Below are 25,308 nucleotides of genomic sequence, written 5' to 3'. Positions count from 1 at the left end.
CTCCCCCCCCAACCCATTTGAGTTAGGCGCCCTTACGCCCGCCGTATTTACACTACGCCGCCCTAAGTGCTTTGAGAATCATGTACTTGCCTCTCTTACTTAAGGCGGCGTAGTGTAAACACGCTAGGCTACGCCGCCGCAAAAGAGCGCGCCCGTACCTGAATCTACCCATATACCCAGACCCTGTTGGACAACAAGCCTAACCTTGAACATGTCTTCCTAGATAATCCCCCCCCCCCCTTACCTTGTAGTTCTCTATCAGGGGTCTCCAAACTTTCTAAACAAAGGGCCAGTTTACCCTCCAACGGACTGTGGCTGGTGGGAGTAGAAATGCTGTCAATTGCAATACCCCATTGTTGGTTTTAATGGGAGAAATAGTGCCCCATCATTGTTGTCAGTTGGAGGAATAGTGCTGCATTGTTGGTATCAATTGGAGGAACAGCTCGCCATCATGGGCATCAGTGCCCAAAGGGCTGCATCTGACCCTCCCGTCGCAGTTTGGGGACACTGCTTTATATAGTGGGTGCCTAGCCTGCATCTCTTACCCATCTCTGCAAGGATATTTCACACATTAATCCCATAGTGTACGGGTGTCAGCGTCGCCGGCCTGGAGGAGGACAGGGCCTGTTCTTAATCGTTGCACACATGGGTATATGGCGTTCGGCAGGTCGTGGAGCAAAGCGGCGACTGCAGTGAGGACAGGTCACATAATCTGGATTTTCATCTGGTGGAGGTGGAGGCACGTCAGATGGTTTCCCTCCTTTGCTCACAACGTCCTGCACCACGCGAGCCTGGCGAATGTTTCGGATGAAAGACTCGTGCTTCTGACGCCATGAGCTGCCTTTGACCTGAAGTGGAGAGAAAACGTCAATGCCAGGGTCAGAAATTACACTAGAATGGGAAACGGCCTTTCAAGAATCATAACTAAGCAAGCAATGATCTACAGTATATGATGTATGGGTAAAACAGACCTACATATCCTCATCAAGCCATGGTCTTGCACAGGCAGAGTGATAGGGTGGCCATCCAAACAGCAAGTGGCAAATCATTTTTTACCTTAATGCAGGGAATGCATTAAAGTAGATTTCCACCCAAAAGTGGAACTTCTGCTTTAAGCACTCCTCGCCCCCTTGCAGGACACATTTGGCGTGTAATATATATATATAGATTTTTTTTTACACTTTTTTTTATCACTTTTATTGCTATTACAGTGGAACCTCTGTTTAAGAGTAACTTGGTTTGAGAGCGTTTTGATTTGCAAGCAACTTTTTAAAAAAAATTCTGACTTGGTTTGCGAGTGTTGACTCGCAAGACAAGCAGAATTCAAGTTAAATAGGCCTGCAGTGCCTCATTTGGCCTGAGGTACTGGGGGCGCAGAAGCCGAGCAGACCCGAAAATAGGCCTGCAGTACCTCATTTGGCCTGAGGTACGGGCGCAGGAGCAGAGAAAAGCCGAAAATTGGCCTGCAGTACCTCATTTGGCCTGAGGTATAGGGGCACAGGAGCCGAGCAGACCCGAAAATAGGCCTGCGGTACCTCATTTGGCTTGAGGTACGGGGTGCAGGAGCCGAGAAAAGCTGAACATTGGCCTGCGGTACCTCATTTGGCATGAGGTATAGGGGCACAGGAAACGAGCCAAAGTGTCCTCAGGCCTTTTCGGTGCTCTCTGGCCCCCCCCACCTCTGGCCGCATTTGGTATTGCATCCCATTGAAGTCAATGCGGAACCAATTATTTTCGTTTCCACTGACATCAAATGGGAAAACTCGCTTTGATATGCGAGTACTTTGGATTACGAGCATACTCCTGGAACGGAATATGCTCGTAATCCGAGGTTTAACTGTACAAGGAATTTATCGTGAAAGGTCCTCTTTATGGAGTTATGCAGGGTCAACAAGACCCCACATCTCTCCTGCAGGCTGGAAAGCATGAGATTGAGAAAAAAAAAAAAAAAATTCACTGACCGCGATCACCGCTTTGTTTACATGCAGGGTCCGGGTGTGACGTCGTAACGTTGCACCCGGGCCTCCGACGGTCATATAGATGACTGGAAAATCCCTATGGTTGTCATCTGGCGGCGTCCGAATCTTTGTCTAGGTCCACGATTGCACGGGAGAGCCCGGAGAAGCACTGGATGGCGGCGGGAGGGGGGACGTCCCCTCCTGTCGCCTATAAGAACGATCAAGCGATGGAACTGCCGCTATGATCGTTCTCATCTTGCACAGAATCGCCACCTGCAAATAATGATGTCTGAATGATGCCTGTAGCTGCCCCATCATTAAGATATCACCGCACAAAGTCAAGGACGTCATATGACGGCGTGTGGTATTGAAGTGGTTAACTCCTTTTTTTTATTTTTTTATATAATTTTCCTTTAGGGGGCGTGGCAGGGGGTGTTGTCCTATGCCTACATACTTTTGCTAATAGGTGTCTCTCATTCCCATCTCAAAAAATTGAGAGGTAAGCAGAACATGTTAGTAAGAAGAAGAGATGGAGTTACCTGTGGTGGTGGGTCTTTCGTTCTTCCTTTGGTGTGTAGATATTGCTCGAGGTCGGTCCCTTTGGCCCTTGCTTTGGAAGAATCAAACACCTTCCTTTTGGAGTTCAGCATCTTCTGGCAGACCTGCATATGTTTCTCTAGACGATGCACCATAAAACGTCGCCCGCACAGGTCACATGGAACCAAGTCCTCTTCATTGACCTCTACGTCATCGCCTATGGCGGATCTGTTGGTTTGAGCACCTTGGGGTGCCATTGTGATATGGGACGAGCCATTTGTCAGCGGTGGAGTAACATTCTTGGTTTGTCCGATATGTTTTGTGCTCCTATCTAAGGTCGGCTCCTGGACCTGGCTTTTAGCTTCTATGTCCTGATAGGATCTGTCCTCCACATGATAGGATCTGTCCTCCACATGATGAGGTCTGTCCTCCCCGTGTTTCTGTTCGCTGTAGCCTGAATAATGGTAGGTCTTTGTTGCCCGGTGCTGGGTTGTGGCTGCCCTCACTCTCCTGGTGTCCTGAATCTCTTGGACTCTTCTGGTGTCCTGAATCTCTTGGACTCTCCTGGGGTCCTGAATCTCTTGGACTCTCCTGGGGTCCCGAATCTCTTGGACTCTCCTGGGGTCCTGAATCTCTTGGACTCTCCTGGGGTCCTGAATCTCTTGGACTCTCCCGTCTTCCATTTCCGCCTCTTCTCTCTCTCTCTGCATGCGGCGCAGTTCTTCCTCTGTTTTCCGCAGCTTTTCTCTTAGCAGCGCTTCTTTCCTGCGAATTTCAGCTTCCAGGTTGGACTCCTTTTTCTCAAGCTGTTGCCAAGGGTTTGTCCGGGCTGGGCCAGATTTGGACCTTACCTGCTCTTGTACTGGAGGAGGTTTGTACCTGTTAGCTGACGGAGGGTGATGGCTGCCGGGCACGTGTGTGGTGGCCTTCCTGTGATAGACTGGTTTGAGAGGATGTGCGCGGTCTATGCCAGCAGTCCTCTTGCTTACTGTCCAGTTAGAGGCCCATGCGCTTTCCTCTGGGGCCCAGGGACTTGAATATGGGTTCTGGTGGACTTCATGAAATGACTTGTGTTGAGAAGGATATGCAGTGTACAGGGAAGAGTTGGTGGCCCTGTGTGAGATGCGCTCTTGTTGCTGTTTTAGCAGAGTCATCATCTTCTCCTCTTTGACTCGGAGGTTTCGCTCTTGGTAGTCGTTCTTTAACAACTCTAGTCGGGACGGCATTTTAGGGGCTTGCAGTGTAGGAAGCCTTGATTCAACTAACCCCTCGGGGTATGCGTTTGGAGCCATCTTGAGCCTCGCCATGCTGGCCCTGGGGAGAAACTAAAATGTTACAGAATTCAGTATTATGTATACATGTAAGAAGATCTCTACATGGCTACCTTCCCTGTGTACAGTATGGAACCCTATGCATTCTGGGCTGAAATGGGTGAAAGGCTGTGCAGAAATATGCTGAATGTATAGAAATCTATGCTGCTTATGAGCTATAGTAATGACCTGGTGTGTACATTTAGTGCCATGCGTGTCAAACATAAGGCCTACAGGCTGAATCAGCCTGCCAGGCTGCAGTTGCGGCACCCACCTTGTCTCAGCAGAGAGGACGACAGAACTACTCCACCAGATTCTGTGCAGCCACAGCACCCCCTCATCTCCACCTCCCCTGGTCTTCACATTAGGCAGTTGACTCCAGCCCTCCTTCAGACTCTGCACTTTCTGCTTTCCAGTTTCACTCCCAGCAGCAGCAGCACTAGGTAAGGAGGGTGCACTGTGATGTAAGGGAGGGTGGGGGGCTCTTCATATCGATGTAATGTGCTCTGGCCATCTAGTCTTACAGTCACAACTGGCCCTTTGAAGGCGACCATGATGCTGCTGCAGTCATACCCCTATTCTATACTGTGTAGGTGGTGAGAATTAAAGCGGAGTTCCACCCAAAAATTGACCTTCCGCTTTTCGGATTCCTCCCCTCCTCCGGTGTACCACCTCCCCCTCCCTTTAGAATGTAAGCTCTAACCGTACAGATCCACTAAAAATTGATTTGTATACTTTATAGATTTGAGCAGCATTCTCACATATTGAACACATTGGTTCCCTGTATTATTTTGTGATTCACTAGACAAGCGCAGGAGACCTCTTCTCTTAATTTCTAACCGTACAGGTTTAGGAGATATTCATTTTACCTACAGGTAAGCCTCATTATAGGCTTACCCGTAGGTAAAAGAAAACAGGGCGTGCAGGGGCGGCGAGCTGTGTGTGTAGGGCGTGCAGGGGCGGCGAGCTGTGTGTGTAGGGCGTGCAGGGGCGGCGAGCTATGTGTGTGTAGGGCGTGCAGGGGCGGCGAGCTGTGTGTGTAGGGCGTGCAGGGGCGGCGAGCTGTGTGTGTAGGGCGTGCAGGGGCGGCGAGCTGTGTGTGTGTAGGGCGTGCAGGGGCGGCGAGCTGTGTGTGCAGGGGCGGCGAGCTGTGTGTGCAGGGGCGGCGAGCTGTGTGTGCGCAGGGCGTGCAGGGCCGTAAGCTGTGTGTGTAGGACGTGCGGACCGTGAGCTGTGTGTGGGGGCCGTGAGCTGTGTGTGTGGGCCGTGAGCCGTAAGCTGTGTGTGCGGGCCGTAAGCTGTGTGTGCAGGCCATGCCAAGGGATGGATTGGCTTCGGGTAAGGACATTACAGGCTCCCTTGACAGGTAAGTGTCTTTATATTAAAAGTTAGCAGCTACAGTATTTGTAGCTGCTGACTTAAAAAAAAAATCCCCCCCAGGCGGAACTCCGCTTTAAAAGGTACCTTAAAAGCTTCAACAAAGCTTGCTGAAAGCTCTCTGTTCACACTGCTCCGATACAAGCTGAAGCCCATGTGAAACAGGCCTTTGAATGCAGGATATCCCCTTGATATAGGTCCAGTGAGGAGCGTACCATCAATGGAGGAACTATTTCAGTGACTGAAGCAGAAATGGTAGCATCTGGTGTTTATTGGTGTCACCATGACTACTATCTGCTGGCACACCTCTGGCTTCAAGAACCATTCATTGTCCTGGAATATCCTGCGACTCACAAAGTCCACAAGGAAGTGCTGAGAGGCGGGTACATAGGCGGCTCTCAGGTTTAATACGTTTTTCTGGTCCTACTGCAGCCCCTTTTGTAAATTATAGATCACTGCAGGTTTGATGTCAATGTAAACAATTACAGATTCACTTCTATTGAGAGGGGCAAATGCTTCTTATGGCTTTAAGGTCCCATTTACACTTGTGCGACTTTGGACCCAAAAGTCGCGTGACAAGTCGCACCCCATGTTTCCAAATGAGTACCATTCACATCTGTGCAACTTAAAGTTGCAGTGACTTTAAAGTAGTTTATCCACTACTTTGGTCTGACTTTCATGAGACTTGATGGCCATAGACTTCAATGTAAACCCTCAAAAGTCGCACCCGCATGATATACATGCGACTTGTGAAAGGAATGCAGGCAATTAAAATAAAGCTTCACTTTGGTTTTTTATTTTCTAATAAATTCCACATTTTCAGAACAATTCAAATTCAATTCAGTCAAAAATTGATCAACTGATCTGAATTCTGTGTGAAGAATAGCTGGTTGTTAATGAGCGGACCGGGAAGCCGGCCGCCGCATCCATAACAACAGATGGCTCAGCTGTCAGCTGGTTTCCCCACTGACAGCTGAATGTAAATAAAAAACTGCGCGGGGTCCCCTCCTGATGCATACCAGGCCCTTTGGGTCTGGCATGGATTTTAAGGGGAACCCCATGCCAAAAAAAAAAAATGGCATGGAGTCCCCAGATCCATATCAGACCCTTATTCAAGCATGCAGCCAGCAGGTCAGGGGAGGGGGAAACACAAGAGCTTCATGGGGGGGCTCTGTGTAGTATCTGTAATGCACTTAAGCCATGTGCTGTGACTGTGTGTGCGCAGTGTGCACAGGCTGGGTGTCCCATAGGGTTGCCACCTCATCCCTTAAAACCGAACACATAATAATTACACAGGTTCAATGGCTGATAGAGGTGGTAATTAAACTCACTTTGTGACTTATCTGCATTAAACTATTCTTAGAACCTGTGTAATTCATATGTGTTCGCTTTTTATGGGATGAGGTGGCAACCCACCCGTGACTTTGTGTAGTGTGTGCACGTCATGAGCTGGGACTGTGTGGGTGCAGCGCGTGCAGGCCCAGACTGTCTGTGCAGGCTTTGGGTCATGACTGCATGCAGGCTGTGAGCTGTGTGTGCAGGGCGTGCAGGCTGTGAGCTGTTAATGTTGACAGGCTTTGGGCTGTGACTGTGTGCAGGCCGGGACTGTATGTGCAGGCTTTGGGCCGGGACTGTGTGCAGGCCAGCCATGGGTCGTGACTGCATGCAGGCCGTGAGCTGTGTGTGCAGGCCAGGACTGTGTGTACAGGGCGTGTAGGCTGTGAGCTGTTAACGTTGGCAGGCTTTGGGCTGTGACTGTGTGCAGGGCGTGCAGGCTGGGACTGTGTGTGCAGGCTTTGGGCCGTGACTGCATGCAGGCCATGAGATGTGTGTGCAGTGCGGGACTGTGTGTTCAGGGCATGCAGGCAGGCTGAGCATTGTGTCATTTTGTGCATTCCCCTACACCCGACAATGCCCAACATTAAAAGGATCCCATTCTCTTCTATAGCGGTTTGTATAGATCAGGGGTCTCCAAACTCTCTAAGCAAAGGGCCAGTTTATTGCGGTTTGCTTTGGAGCAACCTGGACTGTGATCAGTGGAAGCAAACAATGCCCCATCATTGGATTTAATGTGAGGAATAGTGCCCCATCACTGGTGTCAGTGGGAGAAGCGGTGCCCCATCATTGGCGCCAGTGGGAGAAGCGGTGCCCCATCACTGGCGCCAGTGGGAGAAGCGGTGCCCCCATCACTGGCGCCAGTGGGAGAAGCGGTGCCCCCATCACTGGCGCCAGTGGCAGAAGCGGTGCCCCATCACTGGCGCCAGTGGCAGAAGCGGTGCCCCATCACTGGCGCCAGTGGGAGGAGCCGTGCCCCATCACTGGCGCCAGTGGGAGGAGCCGTGCCCCATCACTGGCGCCAGTGGATGGCATAGCGTACACAAGGCCGGATAAAGGCAAGTGAAGGGCCACATTGGCCCCAGTCTGGAGACCCCGGAATGGGACATCTCTACACTGATCAGCTTTCTTCCACGCTGTGGTTTTGGCCTCATAGAAAATGTTTGTTTTTTTTGCACACAAATGACTGTCCTCCTCAACAAAACCCCCCCAGAGCTTCCACACAGCCACGTCCACTCACTACACAGCACACAATGGGTGACAACAGAGAGCAGACATAAGAGAGGGTGTGGGGGAGGGTCTGCATAGCTAAGAGAGGGTGTCCAGGATCCCTCCAGTACTGCTGACCGGGAACACTGAGAAGTAGAGAACAGACAGACGGGATTCTACTCACTGACACTGGAAGGGTGAATGGCTGCAGGAATCCTCCGATCTTCCTCACTTCTCCACCAGCCTGGAAGGAGGGAAATCTCTGTGTACTGCAGGAACCATGGAGACCGCTGCCATGGAAACAGAGGAGGGACTTGTGTGCGGGATATAAAGGGAAGACGAATCAGTGTGCTGCGGGCGGGATACAGGCGACGGAGCCAATGGGCGGGACCGAAGCTGGGACGCGCAAAGGAACGGAATCTCCTACGTCATCATCCTGCGACTCTGCTGGCCGGTGTTGTCATAGGAACGGAGCAGCGCAAAGTGAGTGTCAGCAGAGGGTCCATGTATGTCCAACCATGAAGGGCCCCTCTTGTGTATGAATGGGAGGACTGTGAGACTCGCTATATATATCCAGACATGTAGGAGCTCCTCCTATATATCCAGCCACAGAGGGGGTGAAAGATTGTGAGACCCCCATATATATCCAGCCCCTTTCCAGTGTAAGGAGGGTGCAGAAGCCCCCATATATCCAGCCATGTATGGGGGTCTCCCCATTTCTCCTGGAGTTGTGTCTTTAGATGCCCCCTCTATATACAGTGATGGAAGGGCTTCTTCCTGTATATAAGGGAAGGGGTAGAGCACTGTTCCAGCAAGAGGCCCCTATATATCCAACCATATGGGACCCCTCCTGTGTATGGTGGGGTAGAGTATTGTGATGCCCACTATATAGTCAGAGATGAAAGGGCACGGTTCAAGATTGTGACCCCCCCCATATATCCAGCCATGAAGGGGGTCCTTGTGTATGGGGGTCTTCTCATTCCTCCTGTGTTCACAGGGGCCCCTCCTATGTCCCCTGTATGGGGGAAGGGGTGGAGAATTCTGTAAGCAGGGTCCCTCATGTGTATGGTGGGTGTAGAGCAGGGTTCGCCAAACTTTCTAAACAAAAGGGACAGTTTACTGTCCTCCAGACTTTAGGAGGGGGGGTCCTACTGTGGCTATTGGAAGATGAAAGGGTCCCTGACATCAAAAAAACAATACCCCGTCATTGGGAGAAATTGTGTCTCATCGTTGGTGTCATTGGGGGGGGGGGGGGGGGGTGGAAATAATGCTTGTTGTTGGTATCAGTGGATCAAATAAAAGCAAGCAAAGTGCCACATCTGGCTCTTGGGCCGCAGTTTGGAGACCACTGGTGTAGAGGATTGTGAGGCCCCTTATATATCAAGCCGTTGGGGGGGGGGGGGTGGATAGAGGATAGTTAGGGGCCCCTCCTGTGTATGTGGGGGGTAGGGTTTTGTCAGTAGATACCCCTATATATATTCAACCATGGGGGTTTCCTCCTGTGTATGGTGAGGGTAGACTATATATATATATATATATATATATATATATATATATATATATATATATATATATATATATATATATATATATATATATATATATATATATATATATATATATATATATCTATCGCCATTGGGGGTGGGGGCTTCTGCGTATGGTGGGGGTAGAGGATTGCAAGGCCTCTTCTATATCAATCCATGGTGGGTTAGAGGACAGTTAGGGGCCCGCCTGCTTATGGGACTTTCCTTGTGTCTTCTCATTCCCCCTGTGTACTCTTGTATATGGGGGTAGGGTTGTGTCAGCAGAAGCTCCTATATACCCTCCATTGTATGGTGGGGGTAGAGTATTGCAAAGCTATATATATATATATATATATATATATATATATATATATATATATATATAACCATTAGGGGGGAGGGGTAGAGGAGCGTTAGGGACCCTTCTTATGTATGGGAGCCTCCTTTATGTTTTCTCATTCCTCCCATGTCCGTGAGCACAGTTTTATCCAGAAGTTGTTTTTATCTCAGCAGCCATTCCCCTGGCAAGTACAGGCTGCCATGTCTGAGGTACAAACACCCAGTACAGGGAGAGTAAGAAATGCTCTGACAAATTCAGAGATGGAACTATGTAACAGCAAAGCAACACGAGTGATGAAGGATGTAATGAGCTGAGAAGAGGGATTGGTCAGTGAAGAATCGATGAGCTATCACCATGGTAACCATGTCATTTGTCTCTTCCCCCTCAGGAACATGGCGGAGGGTGGTTCGCTCATCTCCCTGGACTATGAGGTGTTTGGGAAGGTGCAGGGGGTTTTCTTCCGCAAGTACACACAGGTAACGTCCATCCATCCCGCTCACCGAGGAGGACCTCACATGTTGCCCCCAAGTGGGCGTGTCACGTTGTCATTCTTATTGCTCAGATTTCCGACATCATCGTGCTGACGGTGCTCTTTGTTCCCCCAATTTCAGGCGGAGGGGACACGTCTGGGCTTGGTTGGCTGGGTGAAGAATACAGACAATGGGACGGTCCAAGGGCAGATTCAGGGGCAGCTGAGCCGAGTGCGGGAGATGCAGGAATGGCTGCAGAAAAAAGGGAGCCCCAAATCCAGAATCACAGAGGCCAAATTTCACAACCAGAGGGACATCCAACAACTGGAGTTCAGAAGTTTCTCCGTTAAAAAGTGACAGTCCAGACATGCAGGAGTTAATGGCGAACATTTCGTCCTGCAGGATTGTCCGGGTGATGTCAGAGAAAATGACTGAATGCTTGTACTGCGGGAACATTCCCCCAGCTGTTCACTCCATATATGTGTTATGAGAAAGTGGGTAACCGCTCAAAGAGAACCAGGTGATCTATTTCCTATGATCCGAGTCTAGGGTGCAGGCAGTGCAATCAAAATGCAGGTTGGGATGAAAGAAAAGAAGCTGGGATAGCCGCACTCCAAAAAAACTCCTCCTTTAATTAAAAATCACAAAACGCATGCGTTTTGTGATTTTTTAATTAAAGGAGGAGTTTTTTTGGAGTGTGGCTATCCCAGCTTCTTTTCTTTCATCCCAACCTCCATATATGTGTTATGTTGTTGGTTCTGTTGCACTGAAATAAAGGGAAATACCCCTCAAAATTTCCTCTGTGTGCTTTTCTCTAACTATCTCATGTCGGAGCACAGGGCCAGCAATCCAGAATATCCCCCACACCGGAGCTAACCATCCATGTATACAGAATATCCCTCACACCGGAGCTAACCATCCATGTACACAGAATATCCCTCACACCGGAGCTAACCATCCATGTACACAGAATATCCCTCACACCGGAGCTAACCATCCATGTACACAGAATATCCCTCACACCGGAGCTAACCATCCATGTACACAGAATATCCCTCACACCGGAGCTAACCATCCATCTACACAGAATATCCCTCACACCGGGGCTAACCATCCATCTACACAGAATATCCCTCACACCGGAGCTAACCATCCATCTACACAGAATATCCCCCACACCGGAGCTAACCATCCATCTACACAGAATATCCCTCACACCGGGGCTAACCATCCATCTACACAGAATATCCCTCACACCGGGGCTAACCATCCATCTACACAGAATATCCCTCACACCGGAGCTAACCATCCATGTACACAGAATATCCCTCACACCGGAGCTAACCATCCATCTACACAGAATATCCCTCACACCGGGGCTAACCATCCATGTACACAGAATATCTCTCACACCGGAGCTAACCATCCATGTACACAGAATATCCCTCACACCAGAGCTAACCATTCATCTACACAGAATATCCCTCACACCAGAGCTAACCATTCATCTACACAGAATATCCCTCACACCGGAGCTAACCATCCATGTACACAGAATATCCCTCACACCATCTGTGTACACCAAGGGTGACCAACGGCACCCTCTGATGTGGCCCTCTATCACCTGCTCTGGGATGGCGGGTTGGCAAGCCCAGATTGCAGGTTTCCAACCTGCCATCCCGAGCATCAGTGTGAAGAACGGAGCTGACACTAGAGGAAGCAGAGCTGACAGCGGAGTGATATCCTTTGACAGGAGCGATATAGGAAGCATTGGCTCTGCTCTCTACTCCAGCCACATGCCTTCTCTAGCGCCGGTTCCTGTCACACTGATGCTCTGGGATGGTGGGCCCGGAACCAGCCAGCAGGACCCGCCAGCAGTACCAGCCCTGGAAGACAGCCAGCGGTACCTGCAGGAATCCTGAGGAAGAAGTGAAGATTGTCAGTTGAGGTGCAGGTACCGCAGTGTATCAGTGTGACTGCAGATCGGTTTTATCAGGTCAGACGCTCCATTGACTTCTATAGAGCGGCAGATGTAAACAGACTTGTGTCCCTTTATACCCGCCTACTAAGGATGAGCTCCGGCGTGTTCGCATAGAACGCGTGCAGAGCCCGCCAGGAAGTCGGCACCCGCGCTGCGCTAATCACAGCCAGGCAGACATTTCACGATCTCTGCAGCCAAGCATCAGACAATGTCTGCCTGTGATTAGCGCAGCGCGGGTGCCAACTTCCTGGCGGGCTCTGCACGTGTTCTATGCGAACACGCCGGAGCTCATCCTTACCGCCTACCTGCCGTCTAAGCCGCTTAAAAAAACAGAAGTGGATCCGTCCCCTTCTATGTGGGTGGATCGGAGGGTCCATAGAGTAGAGTGGGCTGCGTCCATGTCTGCTCTGTGTATGAAGAGTGGACACAGACCTGTCATCCGCCCGCTCTTCTCATCGTGGCCCGCGACCGCTTACCAAGTCGCTAAAGTGGCCCTCACTCTGTAAAAGTTTGAGCACCCCTGGTGTACACAGTATATCCCCCACACTGGTACACAGGAGATAACATTCTATCTGCATATTGGAGGTCAATCAGAAGTTTGGTTCTGGGGAAGGTAAGGGAGGATCTTTTCCTTACCTTTTGAGACGAACGAAACCACGTGACACGAGCTGCAGAAACTTTTGTTTACGGATGTGTGCACACACGTACTGATTACATGTCTGCTGTAACCAAGAAGTGCCCGCCCCTGTATCCATGACAATCCGAGGACCCGCCTATTGGAATCGAGAAGACCGGAAGAGCCCGCCCCCTGTGACCAAAACGAACATAGGAAACCGCCCCCAGTAACTAGGAAGGAGGGAATAGTCCCGCCCCCTGTAACCAGGAAGAAGGAAAGCGTCCCGCCCCCTGTAACCAGGAAACCCGTTTGATTGATGGATAAAGAAAGGTCATTGAACTAACTGAGGTAAAACATCTATTCCATTACTGTTACTGCCCCCTGACATCATATTACCCTGTGTACACCTCCATTACATTGTATATACTTCTATTACATTGTATATACCTCTATTACATTGTATATACCTCTGTCACCCTTATATATACCTCTATTACATTGTATATACCTCCATTACATTGTATATACCTCTATTACATTGTATATACTTCTATTACATTGTATATACCTCTATTACATTGTATATACCTCTGTCACCCTTATATATACCTCTATTACATTGTATATACTTCCATTACATTGTATATACTTCCATTACATTGTATATACCTCCATTACATTGTATATACCTCCATTACATTGTTTATACCTCTATTACATTGTATATACCTCCATTACATTGTATATACCTCCATTACATTGTATATACCTCTATTACATTGTATATACCTCTATTACATTGTATATACCTCTATTACATTGTATATACTTCTATTACATTGTATATACCTCTATTACATTGTATATACCTCTATTACATTGTATATACCTCTATTACATTGTATATACCTCTATTACATTGTATATACCTCTACTACATTGTATATACCTCCATTACATTGTATATACCTCTATTACATTGTATATACCTCTGTCACCCTTATATATACCTCCATTACATTGTATATACTTCCATTACATTGTTTATACCTCCATTACATTGTTTATACCTCTATTACATTGTATATACCTCTATTACATTGTATATACCTCTATTACATTGTATATACTTCTATTACATTGTATATACTTCTATTACATTGTATATACCTCCATTACATTGTATATACTTCCATTACATTGTATATACCTCTATTACATTGTATATACCTCTATTACATTGTATATACTTCCATTACATTGTATATACCTCCATTACATTGTTTATACCTCTATTACATTGTATATACCTCTATTACATTGTATATACCTCTATTACATTGTATATACCTCTATTACATTGTATATACCTTTATCACGCCTTTCTGGTACTGCATTTGGCCAGAGAAGCGGGGGGGGGGAGCGGTGACCCTCCGAAGCACTCCGTTCCCGAGTGTCTCCGAGCCTCTCCAAGTGTTTCCAAATGTCTCCAGCGCCCCCCCCCCCCCCCCACCTCTGGTTACATGCGGTACTGCATACACTAGCAGTGCCGCTGGAACAGATTATTTGATATACGAGTGCTTTGGATTACAAGCGTTCTTCTGGAGCAAATTATTCTTGTAATCCAAGGTACCACTCTACTTCTATTACACTATATAGCATTGCATACAGTCAGGGCTTCTTTTCAGCGGGGGAACGCAGTTCCGGCACCTCCTTGACTGACTGTATGTAATGGCAAGGGGTGCTGGGGTGTGCTGCAGGGTATTGATGCTCACTGCTGGGGATCTATTTTTGCAGGGGGGGTCTATTGTTGCTGGGGAGGTCTATTTGTTGCTGGTGGGGGTCTTATGTTGCTGGGGGGTCAGTTGTTGCTGAAAGAGATTTACTGTTGAGGGAGGGGTCTATTGTTGATGGCAGCCAGAGAGACTATTAACCGCTTAAGGACCGCCTCCTGCACATATACGTCGGCAGAATGGCACGGCTGGGCACAAGCACGTACAGGTACATCCTCTTTAAGTGCCCAGCCGTGGGTCGCGGACGCGCGCCCGCGAACCGGTCCGAAGCTCCGCGACCCGCGGACCCGATCGGCGCTGGAGTCCCGCGATCGGTCCCCGGAGCTGAAGAACGGGGAGAGCTGTGTGTAAACACAGCGTCCCCGTTCTTCACTGTGGCGCCGTCATCGATAGTGTGTTCCCTTTTATAGGGAAACACAATCAATGACGTCACACCTACACCCACACCCCCCCCTGTTGCAGATACAGTTAGAAACACAAATGAGGTCACACTTAACCCCTTCAGCGCCCCCTTGTGGTTAACTCCCAAACTGCAATTGTCATTTTCACAGTAAACAATGCACTTTTAATGCATTTTTTGCTGTGAAAATGACAATGGTCCCAAAAATGTGCCAAAATTGGCCGATGTGTCCGCCATAATGTCGCAGTCACGAAAAAATCGCTGATCGCCGCCATTAGTAGTAAAAATAATAATTAATAAAAATGCAATAAAACTATCCCCTATTTTGTAAACGCTATAAATTTTGTGCAAACCAATCGATAAACGCTTATTGCGATTTTTTATTTTTTTACCAAAAATAGGTAGAAAAATACGTATCGGCCTAAACTGAGGAAAAAAAATGTTTTTTTTATATATTTTTGGGGGATATTTATTATAGCAAAAAGTTAAAAATATTGATTTTTTAAAAAAATTTTACGCTCTATTTTTGTTTATAGCGCAAAAAATAAAAACCACAGAGGTGATCAAATACCACCAAAAGAAAGCTCTATTTGTGGGAAAAAAAGGACGCCAATTTTGTTTGGGAGCCACGTCGCACGACCGCGCAATTGTCAGTAAAAACGACACAGTGCTGAATCGCAATTACTGGCCAGGTCCTTAAGCTGCCTAAAGGTCCGGGTCTTAAGTGGTTAATGCTGGCTGTGCGGAGATCTGTTGTTGCTGCCGGGAGTCTATTGTTGCTGGCGGTGACATTTTGTTGTGGGTGGTCCATTGTTGTTAGGGGGATCTATTGTTGCTGGCTGCAGGCAGGGGATCTATTTTACTGCTTTTCTTGATATCATTAAATGATACTTGGTTCTATATAGTCTAAAAGGGACGGTACTGGGAGGTGGGTAGGGGGCGGAGAAAAGGGGTGACTCAGAAAGGGGGAGTTCCTGCATCTATTATCTGAGATTATCCCTGCATACAGTGGGGCAGAATCAGGTACCGCTGTGCACTCCTTACGGAGGCGCAGCGTCCCGTTTTTGCCCTGCGCCCCGCAAATTATTTGCGCTACGCTTCATTCACGAAGCAGTAGCCACGTAATTTGCGTGGGCGCTCCTCAAAAATGCCCGGCGTAAGGGCGCGTAATTTAAATGATCCCGTAGGGGGCGTGGATCATTTAAATTAGGCGCGTTCCCGCGCCGAACGTAGTGCGCATGCTCCGTCTGGAAACTTTCCCGACGTGCATTGCGGCAAATGACGTCGCAAGGGCGTCATTTGCTTCAAAGTGAACGTAAATGGCGTCCAGCGCCATTCACGATTCACTTATGCAAACTACGTAAAATTTAAACTTCGCGACGCGGGAACGACGGGTATACGTAGCATTGGCTGCCCCTGCTATTAGCAGGAGCAGCCTTACGCGAAACCCGACGTACGCAAACGACGTAAACTGCGTACGCAGGGCTCGCGTAGGGTTGTGAATCGGCGTTAGTATGCAATTTGCATACTCTACGCTGACCACAACGGGAACGCCCCCTAGCGCCCAACGTAAGAATGCAGCCTACGATATGACTGGCATAAGAGCCTTATGCTAGTCATATCTTAGGCTGCCGTCGGAGTAACGAGGTTCCTGAATCAGGAGCATTCGAAACGCCGGCGCAAGTAAGCAATTGCGCTACGTAACTATGGTTAAGCAGACGCAATTGCTTCTTGAATCTGGGCCAGTGTATCCACATTACACCATATCGCATTGTATATACCCCTGTTACACTATGTTGTCTTGTATTGTGTTAATCATTGTTATTTCTGTTTTTTTTTCAGTCAAGTATCTATAGCAGTATGGGTCTGTGAAGATGGAGGTCCATTTCCACGTTCCTATGTACTGTCTCGCTTAGGATGATCCGCGTCTTGCCAGAGGATGTCAGATGTCGTTTGCGGTCAGGAATTGCTATAACATCGGTCAGTCAGTGTGTGGAAGAACTTCTGCTGAACGGTGCTGATGCCCAGGCCACGTGTATTGCAGTACGGGTTGACCTTGAGATCTTTAGGGTGCAGGTGGTGGATAACGGCTGCGGTTTGGGCCCAGAGGACATGGAAAGAGTGGGGATGAGATACTTCACCAGTAAGTGCCATTCCCTGAAGGACTTGGAAGATTTAAGATTTTATGGGTTTCGCGGGGAGGCGATCGCCAGCATGGCCGAGGTGTGCAGCGTCGTAGAGATCTCCTCCAAGCAGAAACCTACCGGCCGAACGTTCACCAAACTTTTCCAGAACAGGAAGCCACTCCCGGTGCAGCGGCCTGAGGTGACCCGCCCCAGCGCTGGTACCACCGTGACGCTGTATAACCTCTTCTATAATCTACCCGTGCGGAGGGGGTGCGTGGATCCCGTCTTGGAGCTGGAGAGGATTCGCCAGAAGGTGGAAGCGGCTTCTCTCATGAAACCAACCATCTCCTTTTCTTTGAAGAATGATGCTCTTCATTCTATGGTTCTGCAGCTGCCAAAAACCCGGGACGTGTGTTCACGCTTCTGCCAGATCTATGGGCCGATGAAATCCCAGCACCTTCGAGAGATCCACCATACACAGGACAGGTTGAAGGTTGTTGGCGTTATCAGTTCCGAAGGACACTACAACAAAACAATGCAGTTCCTGTATGTCAATAGTCGACTGGTGTTGAAAACACACTTACACAAACTCATTGACTCTCTTTTGAGGAAAGAAAGTGTGATATGCCGGCCAAAAGCCAGCCAAGCCGTGCGCACAAGCTCCAGCCCTGGCTCCCACCGGACGGGTGCTGAGTTGCATGGCATTTTTGTGCTCAATATCCAGTGCCCCTATGATGAGTATGACATCTGCTTTGAGCCTAATAAAACATTGATTGAATTCCAAGACTGGGGCTCTGTGCTTCTGTGTGTAGAGCAGGGGGTAAAGGACTTCTTGAAGAAAGAGAACCTGTATTTAGAACCTTCTAAAGAAGAGGTCACTGAATTTAATCAGAAACATCAGGTCGGTTTATCAGGCCATGAGTCGTCACCTGAAGACAATTCGGAGCCATCAAATTCCAGAGGCATCAGCGAGTCCATATTGGTCTACCCTGACCTGAGCAGCCTGCGATCAAAGTCAGTGTGTCGGAAAAATGTGATTTTAGCGAATATGGTGGACAGTTCCGCAATCGAGGATACAACTGACACCAAGGCTGCCAGCGGAGAAGGAATTTCACTGTCCTCATCTACCTCACAGATGGACAGGGAGAAAGTGGACTGTCCGAATTTTAGTTCTGATTTCGCACCCTGCAGGTCAGGAAAGCTGAATCTCGAGTCTGATGGAGAAGAAGACGTTCAGCAATTATCTGGGCAGCAAATCAGACTCTGTCATCATGGTGTCACAGCTGGCTGCTCCAGATTGGAATCCTGTAGGAATGACCAGGAGTTTGTCACTTCCAGACACTCGCTGGAACATCATCCAGGACAAAGCATGCTTTCAAATATAAGTCTAAATGCTGAATTGAAGGGAGCAGACCAGAGCAGCTCCAAGCCTCCATCCAGGGGTATGCACACTTCTGATGGAGAACCAGGCTGTTTATCTTCTGTCGCCTACACGCCTCATTTTCTGGATTCAGCGCACAGAAACAGCGCAGATCATCCTACAGGTATAACAATTTCTAAAACAACCACCGTACCTCCAGAGCTCGCAATGAAAAAAAACCCATTGAAGTTGCATCTGCCAGTGAGCCTAGGATCTCTGGATAAATTCAAAAGAGCATATGGAAAGAAGGGGGCTGCAGCCCCTGTTGGCCTAGTCTGTGATAGAGCAGAGTCAGCCAGGGTAGAGGCCTCATGTCCTTCAATTGAACGCATAAAGCCAGCTGTGCAACAGACCGCGTTCCACGCAGAGAGTGAGAAGAGGGCTGAGATTGCCAGTCCCTTGACTCTATCCAGCTATGCAAGTTTAAGGGAAAAGGAGCCAGGAACCATCAAACTTCACAGCTCCATATCGACTAAGCTGTGTCGACTAAAAAAGGACAAGGACCTGGCCTGTTGCCCTCTGGAGATACGATCTGGAGAGTTACAGCCAAAGAATGACACTGACCACTTAATGGTTGAAGTTCCCCAAACCTCAGCACCCTCCAGCGACATTCAGCTATGTGCAAATGTGAGTATGGACACAGGAGGCTTGGGTTGTGAGCCAGAAAAAGATGAACTGGAGCCACGGATGTCACAGACAGGAATCCACCAAGAAAAGAAAGAAGCGGAGAATTCCTCCACGGAGTGGCTGCAACATTATGAGCAAAGTCTGGGGAGGAATGTCTTCATCAACCCCTGCACTGGACTCAGCACTTACAGCGCCCCGCAGGCGGACCAAACCGTGGCCTGTACCAAAGACTTATCCACTTTGTCTGTCCAGGTGGTCTGTGATAATGGTACGTACCATCCATTTGTGAAAGCTGGCCTCACTCTGCCATCTTACCCAGTTTACAGTGCCATATACAGCAGGTTGAATTTTTAAAGGATATCTAGACCCAAGAACAAAAATTTTATATATTGCAGCCTACCAGTCCGTAGATGTGGTGGCTGCATTAATTTTCATTTTTTTTTTTGTACCTGCTGAACCTTCCAGAAATCCACTGTTTTGTAATTTCCTGTGAGATAACCTGGATCTCAAACAATAGTATCAGGCTTCCCAGCTTTCCTTGAAAATTCCACAACACCCCCCTGAATGGTAATGAGATAAAATACTGTATGCGGTAAATCAGTTGTGAAAGTTCAGGCAGGTCAGAAAAGGGGGGGACAAGGTACTTTGGGCTCAAAGCACCCCCTGCCCCCAAAACGCCCACCCCCCTGGTACTGACTGGTTTCCCACGCTGCTTTTTGTTCAAAATTTTCAGGAGGGGATGGGGCTAGCTCTCCGCCCACCTTACCCAACCTGGCGGGCTGCATGCTCGGATAAGGGTCTGGTATGGATTTTGGGAGGATCCAACACTGTTTTTTTTATTTATTTTTTATTATTATTTATTTTGACATAGGGTTCCCCTTAAAATCCATACCAGACCCAAAGAACCTGGTACAGACTGGCGGGGGGAACCCCACGCTGTTTTTTTTTTTCTTCATAGAAAATAGTTAATTGTCTGATTTTTGTTTTACAATCAGCTGTAGTAGGGAGGCCCAATGACAACTGATTAGTCATTGGTTGTTAAGGACGTGGCGGCTGTTTTTTGACAAATACCGGCAGCCAAACTCTGGTGGTAAATATCACATGCTTTTTAACTCTCTGGTCCATTTGTGAAATAGATTTAAAGTAGAGTTCTGCCAATTTCTTTTTTTAAGTCAGCAGCTGCAAATAAGGACACTTACCTGTCCAGGGCGCCCGCGATGTCGGCACCCGAAGCCGATCTATCCCTCGACTTTCAGGTACTGCCGCCGTCATCTTCGGTAAGGAATCAGGAAGTGAAGCCTTGCGGTTTAACTTCCTGGTTTCCTACTGTGTATGCGTGACTCGCGCTGTGCTATCCCACTGGTCCATGCTGTCTTTCGGGAACCTGTGTGTCTCCCAGAAAAGGCGCCGTAAGTGGCGTAGATACCCGCGAATGGCTCGGGTATCTATTCCCGGAAGTGGGACCATAATACCCATATTAGACAGGTATCTCCTCCCCCCTGAAAGGTGCCAAATGTGGGGGGGAGGAATCCGAAAAGCGGAAGTTCCATTTTTGGGTGGAACTCCGTTTTAAGAGCCTTTTCTGCAGTATTTGTTTTTTTAAGCCATAGATGTCGAATGCTGGTCAGATGTGCTCCTTCTGTGTTCCTGCATTGGTTGTAAGATTTGCAGAAATAGCCCATAAAATAGCTATGCTCTGACAACAGAGGAATCCAGGCTGACCCGTATAACAGCAGTAGATTTGTTTCCTTTCATCTAGGATTCCAGTACCAATGTCATCCGTTTAGGACTGAGCTGCTAGAGCCATTCTTACCCAGAGCCAGTTCAGAGAGAGGCCCACCCAGCCAGAGAGGTAGAGACTAACTTCTGTCCTTCTGATACAGAGGACTGTCCTTCCCAATCCCCTCTTACTCCTCTTATGATCTCTTATAATCTCTCCTCAATCCTCTGATACAGAGGACTGTCCTTCCCCCTCCTCCCTCAATGTAATGGAGAATATCTCTTTACAGGTGACGGCTCACTAGAGATGATGTACTCAAAGTGGCAGAATCCAGTGTTTGCCCGACATCTTGAAGTAAGTGATCCATGTGGCCTCTGATATTTATTCTGAAAATTCACTCCTTACCACCACACACACAATCCCTTTGTATACTGTACATACACAATGGGAGTTGTAAGATATCACCCAGTGCTCACAGAGACCGGCCTGCATCAAGTTCAGACTTAACCCTACTGAACACCATTGGGATTCAGGGATGGACTGGCCATTGGGACTACAGGGAGTTTCCCGGTGGGCTGATGGCTCAGTGGGCCGGCTTCAGTGACAGCGGACTGCCGCCCCCCTCTGCTCCTATGTCTGTCTCTCCCTCCCCACAGCGTTCACCTGGGGGGACCAGAGGAGCAGGGGGAGGACCAGAGGAGCATGGGGGAGGGGACAGACAGCTGACTCAACAGCTATGGCCTGGGAGTTTCTCACGTCTGCCTAATCTTGTCCCATAAGGGGGGGGCACCGAACTGATTCTTTGCATTGGTGTTAAAATATAGTCTAGCTTCCCCACTGGTACTGCCTATAAGAGTACCAGTACCAGCCGTTCTACTCTAATAAAAGTAGAATGGCTAGTGGCTAGTGAAGGGGGAGTTGCCCGGCTGCCATGGGAGAGACCTGTCAAAGTGGGCCAGTCTGGATGAAGTCCAGGGCCAAATCTCTGTCCCAGTCCAGCCCTGTTGGGATTAATTGGACTTTAGTACATGACCTCAAAAATTTCCACAAACACTGAAAAATCTTGTAGAAAGCCTTCCCAGTAGAGTGGTGATGGTGGGGGGTGGGGTTGGTAAAGCCACAAGTGGGTGCCTACTCCACATTAATGGCCATGGTTTTTGAATGGGCGTTCCAACAGGCATGTATAGATGTGATGGTCAGAGGTCTGCATACATTTGACCTTTTACAGTGTATAATAATTGCATGTACACATCACACTCATTGTACAGAGATTACCATTGGTCCTGGCTCACAGCACTTTGCATACGGCTTTGTTTCATTGCACATTTTTCTTGTGCCAGGTGGCAGTGGACATCGGTAAGGACCGTTCAGACTCTTTGGCTGTGAAGATACACAATATATTGTACCCATATCGATTTACCAAGGAGATGATTCACAGCATGGAGGTACGTTGACCATCCATTATAATGGAGGGGGAAAAGTGTGCTGTGGACAGTTGTAGCACTCCTGAAGGAAATCTATCTCCCTTGGACATTAGACTGTCAAGATTTCAAACAAACTTCTTTCACATTGTCATTCTGGGGTATTGTTTGTAGAATTTTGAGGAAAATAATAAATGTAATCCATTTTGGAATAAAGCTGTAACACACAGGTGTCAAACACAAGGCCCGCAGGCCAAATCCGGCCCTCCAGGCCTTTTTATGTGGCCCTTGCACCTCCAGCCCTCCTCTGGTCCTCTTCCAGACCCTCACTTTCTGCTTTTAACCACTTCCGTACCGGGCCTATTTTGGCACTTCTCTCCTACATGCAAAATAATTTTTTGCTAAAAAAATACTCGGAAACCCCTAAACACTATATATATGTTTTTTTAGCAGACACCCTAGGGAATAAAATGGAGGTCATTGCAACTTTTTATCTTGCACGGTATTTGCGCAATCATTTTTCAAATGCCTTTTTTTGTGGGAGAAAAAGGTTTCATGAATTAAAAAATAACAAAACAGTAAAGTTGGCCCAATTTGTTTGTATAATGTGAAAGATGAAGTTACGCTGAGTAAATAGATACCTAACATGTCACACTTTAAAAGTGCGCACACTCATGGAATGGAGTCAAACTTCAGTACTTAAAAATCTCCATAGGCGTCGCTTATTTTTTTTTTTACAGGTTACCAGTTTAGAGTTACAGAGGAGGTCTAGTGCTAGAATTGTTGCTGACGCTCTAAGGCACGCGTGTTCGCTTCTGAAAGCGAGCTACCAGGGACAGGGGCGTTTAAAATATTTTTTTTATTATTTTATTTTTTATTTTACTTAATTTATTTTATTTTTATATTTATTACACTTTTTTTTACATATTTTTTTTTATTCCTATTACAAGGAATGTAAACATCCCTTGTAATAGGAATGGTTCGTGACAGGTACTCTTTATGGAGAGATGCGGGGTCAATAAGACCCCACATCTCTCCTCCAGGCTGGAAAGCATGAGATTGCGGCTTTGTTTACATTCCGGTACCCGGGCGTGACGTCATAACATGCGCCCGGGCCTCCGACGATCATAGAGATGACTGGTGACCATCTGGTCACCAGTCATCTCTATGCCTCCCATCGGGCGCCGGCAGATCGTTTCTCCGGGTCTCTGATGGCACGGGAGAGTCCAGAGAAGCACTGGATGGCGGTTGGAGGGGGGGGCGTCCCCTCCCATCGCCTATAAGAACAATCAAGCAGCGGAACTGCCACTATGATCATTCTTATGGTGCACAGGATCGCCGGCTGAAGAGATGGATATCTGAATGATGCCTGTAGCTGCAGGCATCTTTCAGATATCCCCACTGAAAGTCCAGGACAGTCCAGTGGTTAAGCAATGCATCCAGCTTCTTTGCAGCAGCAGCATAAGGAAAGGGAGTGCACCGTGATGTAGGAGAGAGTGGGGGGACTTAACTTCTGATGGTGGGGTGGCTCTTGACATCTAATGTAAGGGGAGGGGATGCGCTGGACATCTAATCTTACAGATACCACCGGCCCTTTTGAGGGCAATCATAATGCTGATGCGGCCCGCAATGAAATTGAGTTTGACACTCCTGCTGTAACATAACAAAATGTGGAAAAAGTCACGTGTATATATACGCAATCCTGTGCACAGCTGCCGCCAGTGAAAGCACTATAGGTCAGTCTTAGGGGTGCAACGGATCGTCACCGATCCGTGATCCGGACGGGCCACCCCGTTCGGATCGGCACACCCCGCGATCCGCGGAGCGCTCCGGAGCCTAGGCCTAGGAAAGTCCCCGGCTTCGGCCTAGCTCCGGAGCGGCGGCCAGTCTGCTGCCAGAGCCCAGCGTGACACGCCTCCCCGGGGAGGCGTGTCACGCTGTGCACTGGGCTCTGGCAAGCCGACATGGAGAGGGAATATTAGCAGAGAAGCACTGGTGTGAGAGGAGGGGGGGGGGGGGGGAAGAGCACATTTCAGGGGTGGATTAAAGAGGAAGCAGGTGAGGCTGTTTGGGACTTGTTAAAAGTACAATCTTGATGTTTTTACAGAAAATATATATATATATATATATATATATATATATATATATCTGTAAAAACATCGATTGTACTTTTAACAAGTCCCAAACAGCCTCACCTGCTTCCTCTTTAATCCACCCCTGAAATGTATGTGTGTGTGTGTATATATATATATATATATAATGTACACATTTATTTATTTTTTTGGACCAATGAAAACACCCTTTTTTTTTTTTTTTTTGCGCTGATCCGAAAATGATCCGATCCGTGACTCCTGATCCGATCCGTGAGTTTTTTGATCCGTTGCACCCCTAGTCAGTCTGCAAGTGTTTAAAGCAGAACTTTGCCCATAAAAACTTGGTAATAAGTAATGTTCTTTAGCAAGGAACATACAGTACATTTCAGATAAATAATTATGCTACCAAAATGAGTGAGTGTTGTAAATTGCCTCCGGTATTGTTCCTGTTTCCTCAAGTTGTTGACTACCATTTTGCTGAAGCCCAGAACCCCTGAACAGCAGTAAATCATATAACGGAACTAAACTCATGGATTTAACAGTTTAAAAAAACAGTTGCATTCCTAGAATGCCAGGAAGAGTGGCAAGAAGAAAGCCATAGTTGAAAGAAAACCATCAGAAGTCCAGTTTGCAGTGTTTGCGAGAAGCCATCTGGGGGACACAGCAAACATATGGAAGAAGGTGCTCTGGTCAGATGAGAACAAAATTTTACTTTTTAGCCTAAAAGCAAAACTAACACTGCATATTACCCTGAACACACCATCCCCACTGTGAAACATGGTGGTGACAGCATCATGTTGTGGGGATGCTTTTATTCAGCAGGGACAGGGAAGCTGGTCTCTTAATGAGTAGCCTAATTTACCAATAGGCTTAAGAGGTGGGAGGGGCTAAGAACACGTTTTACAAGACTTGACCCAGTGTTGGAAGACTTGAGACAGGTTCGGTTTGACTGGACAGATATTAAATGTCTGCAATTTTAGTAATTCCAGTATCTTAAAACTAGATCCTGATTGGTGTGAATGAAAGCTGATAGAAAGTAACAAAACTGC

General features: G+C 47.9%; 3 protein-coding genes across 6 annotated transcripts in view; 2 read left to right on the top strand and 1 right to left on the bottom strand.

The window, feature by feature from the left end:
• Nucleotides 1-121: 121 nt before the first annotated feature.
• Nucleotides 122-12,813, bottom strand: ZC2HC1C (zinc finger C2HC-type containing 1C). Of its 3 annotated transcripts, none has more exons than XM_040332816.1 (3): nucleotides 12,680-12,813; nucleotides 2,498-3,809; nucleotides 122-848 (listed from the first exon to the last, which is right to left on the bottom strand). In XM_040332816.1, exons 1-3 carry the CDS (start codon nucleotides 12,796-12,798, stop codon nucleotides 594-596), a joined length of 1,686 nt encoding a protein of 561 aa, XP_040188750.1. In that variant the 5' UTR covers nucleotides 12,799-12,813; the 3' UTR covers nucleotides 122-593. The 3 variants fall into 3 exon arrangements, with proteins under 3 accessions (XP_040188750.1, XP_040188752.1, XP_040188751.1); XM_040332818.1 differs by having other exon boundaries at nucleotides 123-848; nucleotides 2,498-3,820; nucleotides 12,680-12,767; XM_040332817.1 differs by lacking the exon at nucleotides 12,680-12,813 and adding an exon at nucleotides 7,911-8,034 and having other exon boundaries at nucleotides 123-848.
• ACYP1 (acylphosphatase 1) lies at nucleotides 8,091-10,520 on the top strand. The gene is made up of 3 exons (XM_040332821.1): nucleotides 8,091-8,209; nucleotides 9,981-10,068; nucleotides 10,204-10,520. The coding sequence occupies exons 2-3, from the start codon at nucleotides 9,985-9,987 to the stop codon at nucleotides 10,417-10,419; spliced, it is 300 nt and encodes a 99-aa protein (XP_040188755.1). The 5' UTR covers nucleotides 8,091-8,209; nucleotides 9,981-9,984; the 3' UTR covers nucleotides 10,420-10,520.
• Nucleotides 12,814-12,890: 77 nt separating the features above from the next.
• The window catches only part of MLH3 (mutL homolog 3), a 21,697-nt gene continuing 9,279 nt past the window's right edge, over nucleotides 12,891-25,308 (top strand). The window contains exons 1-5 of one of the 2 annotated variants that reach the window (XM_040332813.1): nucleotides 12,891-13,007; nucleotides 16,695-19,293; nucleotides 20,785-20,877; nucleotides 21,035-21,099; nucleotides 22,086-22,190. In XM_040332813.1, the coding sequence (XP_040188747.1) occupies nucleotides 16,770-19,293; nucleotides 20,785-20,877; nucleotides 21,035-21,099; nucleotides 22,086-22,190 (2,787 nt within the window). In that variant the 5' untranslated portion in view covers nucleotides 12,891-13,007; nucleotides 16,695-16,769. The remainder of the gene's footprint in view (nucleotides 13,008-16,694; nucleotides 19,294-20,784; nucleotides 20,878-21,034; nucleotides 21,100-22,085; nucleotides 22,191-25,308) is intronic. The other variant, XM_040332815.1, reaches the window with a different exon arrangement.

This window comes from Rana temporaria, chromosome 13, assembly GCF_905171775.1.
Source record: "Rana temporaria chromosome 13, aRanTem1.1, whole genome shotgun sequence".
Lineage (NCBI taxonomy): Eukaryota > Metazoa > Chordata > Amphibia > Anura > Ranidae > Rana > Rana temporaria.
The sequence above is the reverse complement of the archived record's forward strand: the minus strand, read 5'-3'. Positions and strand labels throughout refer to the sequence as shown.

Bases quoted from the DNA above. Each gene is read 5' to 3' on its own strand.
- ZC2HC1C (XM_040332816.1), bottom strand. From the start codon at position 12,798: ATGGATACAGGGGCGGGCACTTCTTGGTTACAGCAGACATGTAATCAG. The intron at 3,810-12,679 runs GTAAGGAAAAGA...GTTTCTCCCCAG, and splicing joins GGTTTCGTTCGTCTCAAAAG to GGCCAGCATGGCGAGGCTCA. The intron at 849-2,497 runs GTAACTCCATCT...TCTCCACTTCAG, and splicing joins CGAAAGACCCACCACCACAG to GTCAAAGGCAGCTCATGGCG.
- ACYP1 (XM_040332821.1), top strand. From the start codon at position 9,985: ATGGCGGAGGGTGGTTCGCTCATCTCCCTGGACTATGAGGTGTTTGGG. The intron at 10,069-10,203 runs GTAACGTCCATC...CCCCAATTTCAG, and splicing joins TCTTCCGCAAGTACACACAG to GCGGAGGGGACACGTCTGGG.